Below are 11,861 nucleotides of genomic sequence, written 5' to 3'. Positions count from 1 at the left end.
CATAATCAGGTAGACCGCAGTTTTTCTAAAACAAATTGGCACCGTCAAATATTTAAAATCCACTTAAGACTCGAAGATATTGGAGTGATGCAAATTTACGTGCAGCGAATATAACTTTCATTGTCCATAACATACCTGTACCTCAGCCAAGATCTCCTTTTTGGTTGTCTCTGGGATCTGCTGAAATGTCGGATAGTGGAGAGGAAGACGTAGTCCGTTTCTCGCAATCACCCCGAGAGCACTCTTATATCCATGAACTTCAGTACATATTATCCGCTTGCCATCATCGGACACAAACACCTGAAGGAATTTGTCACCAACCCAACCACGGGGCATCTTTGCGGCACCTCTTCCAGTTTTCTTTTTCGAAAGAGGGCCTACAAAAAGTGCGTGACGGCCGAAACAGTTGTATGTAGTTATATATTTATATGAGAATACCTCTATAAACAAAGCAACACAACATATGAACAAGTTGTACCATCATCCTGCATTGCTATATCCTCTTCGCGAATGTCATTGCCCAATGTCTCCTGGAGTTCCTCAGCCTCTGCTTCATGTGCTCCACCTTCGTCATCGAGATTGCAATTAGTCGGGACCTGATCTTAAGTCGGACCAATAGTTTCATCATCTTCTGAGTCATCCCCATCCAGCTGTGACAATAAAGTTAACAATTTAAATAATAGTACTTTAAAAAATTGAAAAGAGAACAAGAGTGCACCTCTTCCTCCTCTGGCGCTTGTGATTCCTGAAGAAGACTCCGTCGGACTGTGGATGGAGCTGCAACTGATGGCGACCTGAAATCATGCTCTTTCTCCCACTCTCCAGTAATCCTACGTAATCGGTCCAGAAGAGGTGATACGTGTGCCCCTGGCAGCTTACTCGTATTCTTCTTGGTTGAAACCACTGTTGGCGAAGAAGGTTAACTTGGGACAGCCTTCGCCGAGGGTGATGGAGTGGCACGTGCAAGTGACCGAGTGACACGGCGCAACGGTGAGTTGACAAGATCCTGAGATGCATTTTCTTTTCCTCGAGTGGTTTTTGCCATTACCTGAAGTCAAAGATGGTATATACATTTATAAGCAACGAATGTCCGTACAAGTGAGTCTATAATGCGTAATTAAAATGGAAACATAAAAAAAAACACATAAAGCATGTATATGGAGGAACATCCATTATAACGACCTTGTAGTGGCAATAAAAATGATTGAAAATATAACAACATAACCAAATAATATGAATGTACCTGAAGTTTGGTTTAGGATATTGGAGTATCCTACATCTACTACGTAGTTATTGCTTCCCAACTCTATAATTCAGCCAAAAACTCCAAAAATGTGGGAGGGTTTCCAAAAAGTCGTCAAAAACAAAAAGGACTACACTCTATTATAAAGAAGCGCAGTCGGATTCTTCGGAAGAATCCTCTTCAAGGTAGGCTAGTGCCTGCATTCATATTGGCTTCACCTTCCATTACTACCCCCTCTACATCCTCCCTCAACCAATAATCAACTGCTCCTCTGGATATGCAACCATCGTCAAGGTTAAACCTTGTCCTGAAATTATCATCTATGGTCGTGTAAACATCATAGGTATCTCTCATAGACATTGGAACAACAATACTCTAGTTTTCATCTGTGGGATCAATGATGTATCAAACCTGTCTTGCTTGCGTAGCTAAGATAAATGGTTCATTTGTTAGGAGATTTGTTGTGTACATCAAGTGTTGAAAGTTCACCATCTTGTACTTGTACTCATCATCCTTAACACCCTTCTCTGGGTCAGCCCAATCGCATTTAAATAGAAGGAAGCGGATTTCATTATTGTACTCCACCTCTATAATGTCAGTTACTAACCCGTAATATGCGACCGAACCTGCCCGAGGATTTAGGTCTCTTGCACTTGCATAGCTAATCGTCTATGCATTGACCATCACACCAGCACACTGAGTCTTTTTTCCTTCGTCCCTTGATTTAACTCAAAATCGGATTCCAGAGACGATGCAAGACGTGAATCTTGTTGCATGCGTGTAAGGTCCTTGTGTTAGTGTCTTCATATGCACAGTGATTGTGCCATCGACATTGTGGGTAGGATCCTCTACCTACAGACAAGTTAAGTATATTTACTTTCGCTGTAAATTTGTTACTGATTGTACCCCTAACTCTAAATTGTGATATTTGTGTACCTACATAGGTTTGAAACCACCCTGGAAATTGTTTGATGTGAATCTGCTGCACTTCTCGGGGGCTTGCATTGGGTCGCATTCTTTTAATACTTTCAAGATGCACACTGCGGATGAAAGAAGGGGAGTCCCCAAGGAGTTTAGACATGGTGACCCATAATAAGATAAAATATCCCTTATTGAAGATACATACCTTCTGAGTGGACCAATAACTTTCACATTGCCTAATATGTATCCGTGTATTTGTTGCAAAGTGATGAAATCGAGGTTACACCGGGACCCAAAAGACCACGCCCCCTTATTGATCCAAGATCGTCATTTCGCACACCACGATTCTCTTTAGTCTCTAAATCTCCAAGATATCTCGAACAGAATGTCATACACTCTTCCACGAGGTATCCACGAGCGATTGAACCCTCCGGATTCGCACGGTCTCGTACATATCTCTTGAGAGTACCTAAATACCTTTCGATTGGATACATCCACCTATACTGAACAGGTCCTCCAAGCATCGCCTCCTCTGGTAAGTGAATCGGAAGATGTTCCATGACATCAAAAAAAGAATGTGGGAAAAGTTTCTCTAAGTGACATAGCGTAAGAGCAATTCTATCTTGTACCTTCTCAAGATCCCGTACTGTGTTTGTTGAACACATTAAGTTGAAGAAGGTGCAAAGTTCCATCAACACAACGACAACGTCTTTGGACAAAACCCTACAAGAATAGAGAAAATCACCTCTCACAAAGTCATACAACTATAGTGCCAATAGTACAAAACAATGGGTTGGGTAGTGCATAACATACCGTTTAGCTGCAACACCAAGGATTCGCTGCATTAGAATGTGGCAATCATGGCTATTCAACCCCCATATTGTTTGTTGTTCTATTCTGACCCAACGAGTTAAATTAGAACTAAAACCATCTGGGGTCTCAAATTTTTCAAAACTGATAGGAATGTTTTTTTTTTTTTTTCAGAACACGACACGGTGTACGCGGCTGCCGGTAAGTAAACCCTACCATTGGGCTTGGAAATTGGATGCAAAGAACTCCGTATATTCATCAATTGCAAGTCCTTCCTCGTACTAAGGTTGCCCTTTGTTTTCCCCTTAGTGCCTAACAATGTATGCAAGATATTTTCACAAACATTCTTTTCAATGTGCATCAAGTCCAGATTATGTCGTATATCATGATCAGCCCAATATGGTAATTCAAAAAAAATGTTTCTTTTTCTTCCATATAGATGCTTGTCTTTGTTCTCCCCGACGCCGTTTTCTAGATTGTTGTGCCGCTTGTTGTGTAACCAAATCCTCCTTACGGTAGATAGTAGGAACATCCCTCAACTGATCATGTAACTCGGCAACGGTTATACGTGTGATGCGGGCCTCAAAGTTTATCGTTCCATCAAAGGAATGCTGATCACGTCGCATCCTGTGCCCATCGGGTAGGAAACGCCTATGGCCACAGTAGCAAAATTTGTGCCCATTCTTCAAATATGTAGAGTGCGTCCGTACACCACAATTTGGACATGCATTTCCCCCGCGTGTTGGCCATCCAGATAACATAGCATAAGCTGGAAAATCACTAATGGTCCATAGTAAGGCAACACGTATTTGGAAGTACTCTTGACTTACTGCGTCAAATGTTCTCACGCCAATGTCCTACAATTCCTTCAACTCAGCCACAAGAGGCTGCAGAAACACATCGATCCGATCGCCCGGTCCTTTAGGACCGTCTATTATTGTAGAAAAGAGGAATGATGGTTGTTTCATACATAACCATGGGGGTAAATTATAGATCACAAGCACCACTGGCCAAATGCTATAATTAACACTCATGTTACCGAAAGGATTGAAGCCATCGGACGCCAACCCCCAATCGTACATTTCGAATGTCATCAGAAAATAATGGATTTCGAAGATCAAACATTTTCCATGCCAAACTATCAGCCGGGTGCCGCAAAACACCATTGTCAACATGAGATTCAGCCTACCACCGCATTGACGCTGCTGTTTTGGAGGACAAGAACATTCACTGTAAACGGGGAATTAATGGAAAATACCTCATCTTTTTTACAGACACGGTGGAGCTCCCTTCGACAAACCTCCTTTCACCGCATACAACACATGCCTGAAGATCTGCATCCTCTCCGGTGAACAACATACAATTGTTCATGCATACGTCCACAGTCTTACAAGTAAATTCCAACTCTTTTGTTATTTTGTTTGCCTCGTAGTAAGTCTTCGGCAACGCCACATCATCGAGTAGAGCATCCCTCAACAAGGTTAGCAGAAGGTCAAATGATTTATTTGACCATTGACACAAAACCTTCAAATGCATAAGGCATGCGATAAATGATAACCTACTCAATTTCTTAGACCCCGGTATTAGGTCCTTTTGCAGATCTTCTAACATGTCTTTCAATCCCTTCTTACCGCTCTCTAACCCATCTTCAGGATCCACGTCATTTATGTTTGCATGATTGTTCTCCGGGTTTACGTCGTGTGAGAAAACACACTCGCATAGAAGCAGGTCTAGTTCATCTTCTCGATGCGAAGTCATCGCATCTTCAACCAAGTTACCGGTGGTCGTCTCACTCCCCGCTTCCCCATGCCAAGTCCACACCTTGTAAGAGGTGTCAAACCCGTACCTGATACAATGGAGCAAGATCTCCCTACTACTATAACTTGCACGATTACCACAAATCTCACAGGGGCAGTGTACAACTGATTCTAGTGTTTTTCTGTTGAAAGCATAGCTTAAGAATTGGATCACTCCGTCAAAGTATCTATTGAAAGTGTAGTCGGATTCTTCTATCCAAGTCCTATCCATCTAATAAACAATTTTGGAAATAATCCAATCAACCAGCCACCAACGTAGTTACGGGGTAATGACAACACATTATATGCTAGTTATGTATGTATTGCATGTGCGACAATAATTTGACTTATCTGTTTCAACTTTCAACTATATGTGGATATGAAGATGGCTATCCTTGTAAGAAAACTTGCATGTTCCTTAAACAATTCATAACTCATCAATATGTTCTACAATAAAACAACCGGTAATGTAATACAATGTATAATGTGTGATGTATCAGCAAGAAAATAAGAAATATAGGCACTTCCGGGTTACGCCCCAAAAATATATACAACTGCAACAAACAAAAAAACACCACCCTTGCATTAGACATGAGAAAAACACCGTTATGAAACAAGTGTTATTTAGTTGTTATGAACTAACTAATGAAATAAGACAAAACGGATCAAAAGAAGACACTAGATGAAAATAAAGAACCAAAAATAAGACATATGCCTCAAATGTGGCCTAATTTAAAGTATAAAAAGATAACAGCCCCTTAAAACCAAAAATGATAGTAGAATCATGTTTGTTTGATCTCTCCAAAAGGAAACTTATCTCCAAACCCATATATCCTATAAGCTCTAAGCATAGTGATGTACCACTATAATTCTCATATTGTTATGAAGTTCAATTAACACTTTTGAAGGCCATAAAATAAAATAGGAGGAATGAATAACATACATAAGTTATTTGGCGGAAGCAGACACAGGTACGAGTACAGTCCTCTACCCGTAGGTGATCTCCAAAGATAATATCGACCCCCTAAGCACCTTCACGCACAAAATTTTCTGCCACTGGACACCATTCCTATTGGAGAATCAGAAATACAGTGTGAATTCATAAGCAAGTATATATCTACTACTTGCAGTAATCACATAAGCTCAGAAGCAGAGGGCAAATCAATTGTAAAAAATAAAAGTCAAACCAAATTTCAGAACCTCCAAAATAATGGCAATGAAAGTTACAACACACTTTTATTTAATTTCTTATCTTCGGAATTGATAAAATCATAGTTTTCCTTTATCACACTAATAAAGAAAGACACATTTTTATCATGAGGATGCTGGTTGAACCGCAGGTTGATTTTGATTCTGATTTTTAAAACCCTTAGAAACATTGTTTTGAGCACTGTTTTTGTGCTGATAAGCTGAACTGACAGAACCATATTTGACTAAAAGCTTAATACTCTTGTCATATATAGATTTATTGGAGGGATCTGAAAGCTTTGAATTCGCTTCACAAATCAACTTAAAAGCACCCTCGGCTTCAGGAAATCGGTTCTTGTCGGGATGGAGACGGAGGCCCAACCGTCGATATTGTTTCTTGATCTTCGATTTATCAGCCAACTTCTCAACTTGAAGGATTCCATACAAATCCTTTTTAGATCCTGATCTACTTTGAGTTGAACACTGAACATCACAGATGCTTAGCAACTGGCTAATACTGTCAAGTCCTGGGTAAAGATTTTGCGCGTTCAAAACAAACTTTGGAGCAGCTTCAAACTCATTCTCTTCCATCTTGCGCTGAACAATTGACCTTGCCCATATGGCCTCATATTTGTTGCACTCCATTCTCTATATGAAGATCGGAAAATTTCAAAGAGACAAGTAATAATGAATTCCTCTCTTTGCTTAAATTAGATACCTCGGCAATAAAAGAACTGAAGTTCAAAAATCTTTTAGACTTATGATTGTTTGGAGCAGTGCAATGCCATCCACAGCCAAGAACGTGGCAGTCAATTGCATGCTAAATGCTATGATAATCAATTAATCATCACCACCGACTTCACCAACTTGAATATCAAGCTTGTAATTTCCCAATTGCAGCTCAAGTGTTTGAAAGGGGCAAACTCATAAAATGGTGTTGGGAGTAGATTGAGACAAAAAAAAGACACAACTTCTTAAACATATCTAAATAAGTTCTGCACTATGAACTAGCTAATACGATTTGTTTTATACAAATCCTGCTGATCCCCTCCAAAAATTCAAACATTACAGTAATTCCCTCCAAAAACTTAAGGAAGCCTTGATACCACTTCTTTTATACCCATTACATTTGTGTAATTACTAACGAAATAATTTCAACCATAAAGATATCCAAAAGCCACAAAATCGATTTTTACGCAGACAATGGAAAACCTAAGTTTTAAATCCAACAACCTACATTGCAAAAACTTAATTGAACAAATGAACATCAACTAGATGGGTATTACACTATATAAAAAATCCTCAAACACACAAATACGTTAGATTAACAAATCATTTTAACTCACCCATCGATTTTGCGCCCTAAAACGTAGCCCGAACGACCGCCTTTGAACCTAGGTGATGAAGGTCGCTAGCTTAAGGTGAATTTTGGGCTGCCTTCCACCAGCAACGGCGGCGCAAAGGTGGAGGCGACGGCGTAGCGAGGGTGGAGGCAACGGAGGCTCGAGTCTGAGGCTTCTCTGTAAATTCGTCCAGGGAGAGAAACACTTAGAATAATTTGATTTGATTTATTGTATATGTAAACGTTGTCATCAGAAGACATAAAAGCGCATTCACGCTTCTTCATTTTTAATTTTGCTTTAGGTAATAAGTTTTATATTGAATTTATTTTAATTTTAAAAAAAAAACTTCTCTTAATAATTTATTAAGTAATGAAAAGTTTGTATTTAATTATTTTTTAAATTATTTTTAGATTTAATTTTCAGAAATTTTTTAATTTATAATACTTACTTTTTTGGTTATGACCGTCCACGTAACAAATATATATAAGATAATTTTTTGTAACAAAAGTAAAAAAAGGTTGACCACAGCCCATTTTTTTTGTTTCAACATAAAAATCATAACATAAATCACTTTTTGTGACGCAATTATTGTTACGGAACATTAGCCCGTTACAAAAAGAATTTTTTTTTTTTTTTTTTTTTTTTTTTTTGTAGTGACTGCATACGCCCCTATTCTCAGCTATTGATGGCTTAACGATTCTGCATCAGCAAATCAAAATCCCAACTATACACAGGCTGTCCGATTGCATCTTTTTATAAGGTGGAATTTAAAATCGCTATTATTTGAGTGCCTATTGAATAATCTCTCCTTAGTATTTTAGAAACTATGTCATCCAAATAAGTAAGGCAAGTTTTGTATGATAGGTTCGACCAAAAAAAGTCGGCAGGTCGTTGCACTTTTTTATATTAGTTTGTGTGGTAGTTGCTGCCGTTTAAAAATTAATATATATTATCACATTTTTGTTTATATGAAACTGGAAAAGGCTGTCGGATGTTCTAATTCCATTTGGTTGACTTTATTGCACTGCAATATTGTCTCTTAGGAAAAAGAAAGAAAGGAGAAGATTATTGCAGGAAATTAATGGCGTATTATGCTGCTCTTGCCTCTCTTGTGAACTTACTCGAAGATATAATCCTTCATGATCAATATCCAAACTTTCTACTTGGAAAACAACCAATCATAAAATCACTTCTCGAAAAGTTCAGCCTTCTCGAAGCATCATTACAAGATTATTCATCCAAAGGGGACGAAGCCGGTGATTGCGTGGAAGCTCGCATAAAAGACGTGGCGTATCGAGCACAGGATGTTATTGAATCTGAGATCTCAAATCAGATTGATTTCAAACCAAATGCAATGGTAAAAATATTATTATACCCTCTGATTTCTGGTTGCCAAATTGTTTTGCAACGTCTAAGAGCAAAGAAATGCGAAGAAGAGCTGCGTGAGGTGGAGCGACAAGTTGATTCTATTGTGGAGGAGGTGAAGAAGGCTGTCATCGAGGGAAGGCGCCAGACAAGTGAAGATTTCCAGCTAAGTCGATATTCTACTAGTTCTGGTGTTGCCATACTACCGGCGGATCCGACTCCAGGAAATGAGGTTATCGAGGGATTCAATAAATATCTAACCACACTTAAAGATCAGCTCTGTCGACATTCATCCCAACTTCAAGTCATTCCTATTGTTGGAATGGGTGGAATAGGCAAGACCACTTTGGCGAGAGCTGCATTTGATGATCAGCTATCTGTGTATCACTTTGATCATCGTGCTTGGGTAGCCGTTTCTCAAGATTATTGTGTATGTGGGGTTCTTTGTAGCATCTTAAAATCGATGCATGTTAACTATGATGAGTTGTGCGAAAAGGACGAGGGGTTGTTAAAGGAGCGTATATACAAACATTTAATAGGTCACAGATACCTTGTTGTAATAGACGATGTCTGGAGTCCAAAACTTTGGGATGACATAAAGCATGCATTCCCAGAAACCTCCATTGGAAGTCGCATTTTGTTAACCACAAGGTTGCTGGATGTGGCCTATTATGTTTGCAGCTCCGATTTTCTACATGAGATGCAACTGTTAGATGTAAATGCAAGCTGGATTTTACTTCGGAGGAAGGTCTTTGGGGGAAAACGTTGCCCTCAAAATTTGAAAAAGATTGGGAAGCTTATAGCAAGTAAATGTCAAGGGCTTCCACTTGCAATTGTTATAATCGCAGGTGTCCTTGTAGATGTCCAAACACCGCAACATTGGGAAGAGGTTTCACGGAATGTGGGCTCTTTCTTGAGTAAATCCGGAGATGAACAATTTTCCAATATTCTATCTCTGAGCTACAATAACTTATCTCATTTGCTCAAAGCTTGCTTATTATACATTGGAAGTTTTCCGGAAGATTATGGTATCAATGTACGTAAGCTTACATGGTTGTGGATTGCGGAGGGGTTCTTGAAGTCGACTCAAAGATTCCAAACACTAGAACAAGTGGCTGAGGAATGCTTGGAGGATCTTGTCAGAAGAAACCTTATTATCATCACAATGAAAGGTGCTAATGGTAAATTCAAGAGATGTATGATGCACGATCTTTTGAGAGATTTCTGTCGACAAAGAGCTGTACATGAAGGTTTCTTTCATGGATTGGACATGGAAGAGTTTCTAAGTAGCCAGGTCAATAAATCTAAAGGTTTGCTTCCTCATTCCAAGCCAGGGGAGGTATATGGTTCTCGTAGACTCATCCGTACAATTCTATGGTTTGGAAGATCGAACATTGAGAATGCTCGTGCCTTGGAATGTCATAACTTCAGATTGTTGAAAACTGTGGATTTGTCCAATGCGAAGTTTTGTTGCGACCTACGGGTATTCTCGAGGATGTTTCATCTCAAGTACATCGCTCTGAAACCCGAGAGACATGAACTCCTTGGTTCGCATATTTTCAAGCTAAAGAATCTCCAAACCATGGTTATATATCAGCCTACTACTCCTACGTTCCTCTACTTCAAAATACCATCTGATATTTGGCAGATGGTCCGACTAAGGCATCTTATAATACCTATCAGGACGACGCTACCGGCTTTTCCAATGGATGGAGACCCGCCTCTCCGGATGCTAGAAAATCTGCAAACGCTCAAGACACTACAGAATTTCATATTCACCAAAAAGGCCGTAGAAATGATTCCCAACCTAAGAACATTGGAGATACACATCTATGGCGGATCCGATGGAATCTGGGAGAACTATTGCCTCCACAATCTAATACATCTGCGCCGACTTGAGAAGCTGAACATGGCATTCACGATTCCATCTTGTATTTCCATAGGAGATAGCTTTATCTTTCCACATAATCTTAAGAAGCTATCGTTGTCTGGCTGCCGACTCCATTGGATTGATATGAAAGCAGTCGGCTCGCTTCCCAATCTCCAAGTGCTCAGGCTACGAAAGGGTTCATTTGTGGGAGAAGAGTGGGAACCGATTGAAGGGCAGTTTCTGCAGCTCAAGTTCTTACTCATGGAGTTCTTAGAAATAAAGCAGTGGAGAGCAGAGAGCACACACTTCCCACGCCTTCAACGCCTCATAATCAACTGGTGTCGATATTTAGAGAAGATCCCAATGGAACTTGGGGAGATTCTGCCTCTCGAATTCATTTATGCTTATGGTAGCAGAAGGTCCCTAGGAGATTCCGTAAAGCTTATTCTAGAAGAACAACGAAGCCTGGGCAACGATGTGCTACGAGTGCTTGTTCGTGGATGTTTTTATTAGTGCTAGATTGTCAATCCCCTGCTTGCTCAGGAGCCAACGAAGGCTTAGTTCACGCAACTTGTTTACATAAATTGATTTTTAAAAGTGTTAAATATATTATTTTAAATTAAATAACTGATTTTTGACTTTTTAATAAGTATTTAATTTTTTTTGTTACTTTTTTACTATTATCAACAAAATAGTTGTGTTTGTTTATTAATTTTAGAATTCGTTGAGAATGGTGTTGAAATAAGGGACGCAAAATATCTAAAATTTTTTGATTTGAATAAAACCAAAATGAGTTCTGAAATGAATAAAATTAAAGGGTGTTTGTTTGTGGATTTTTATTATTATTTTTTATTTTTTAATAGTAAAAGATTGAATTTGCATAGTTAAAATTTATTTATATTATAATACTTTCTTCCTCTGTCAAATTTTTCACTTTCCTTTTTACTCCGTCCACTAAATTTATTCCATTACCGCAAAGTCAACAAATCAACATTTAATTATTACCCTCAATTCAATACTTATTTACAACAAATACCACTAACTTTATTACATTCTATCTTTTTAACTAAATTTCTAAAAATACCCTCAGCTACCTATCATTTTTTCAATAAAATATTCATTTTTTTTAATTTCCGTGCCGAGCTCAAATGGGCTAATTTTAATGGATGGAGAAAGTATAAAAAAAATAATTATTTAATTTAATTTTTTTTTAGAAAATAAAGAATCTTAATAGTAAAAATCTATTGTAAAATTCACAAAAAAATACAATAAAAAAGTTTAAATTTTTTATTTTTTATATTGTGAAAATTTGAATTATGTATATT

General features: G+C 38.5%; 1 protein-coding gene and 1 long non-coding RNA gene across 2 annotated transcripts; one reads left to right on the top strand and one right to left on the bottom strand.

Moving 5' to 3' along the window:
• Positions 1 to 237: 237 nt before the first annotated feature.
• LOC127250669 (uncharacterized) lies at positions 238 to 5,823 on the bottom strand. The gene is made up of 4 exons (XR_007838754.1): positions 5,714 to 5,823; positions 719 to 1,048; positions 479 to 650; positions 238 to 377 (listed from the first exon to the last, which is right to left on the bottom strand). It is a non-coding gene; the product is annotated as an uncharacterized LOC127250669 (long non-coding RNA).
• Positions 5,824 to 8,382: 2,559 nt separating this feature from the next.
• On the top strand, positions 8,383 to 11,049 carry LOC127250167 (putative late blight resistance protein homolog R1B-17). Its single transcript, XM_051273325.1, has one exon. The coding sequence runs from the start codon at positions 8,383 to 8,385 to the stop codon at positions 11,047 to 11,049; it is 2,667 nt and encodes an 888-aa protein (XP_051129282.1).
• Positions 11,050 to 11,861: the final 812 nt, after the last annotated feature.

Source organism: Andrographis paniculata, unplaced genomic scaffold (assembly GCF_009805555.1).
Source record: "Andrographis paniculata isolate CXL003 unplaced genomic scaffold, ASM980555v1 Contig37END, whole genome shotgun sequence".
Lineage (NCBI taxonomy): Eukaryota > Viridiplantae > Streptophyta > Magnoliopsida > Lamiales > Acanthaceae > Andrographis > Andrographis paniculata.
The sequence above is the reverse complement of the archived record's forward strand: the minus strand, read 5'-3'. Positions and strand labels throughout refer to the sequence as shown.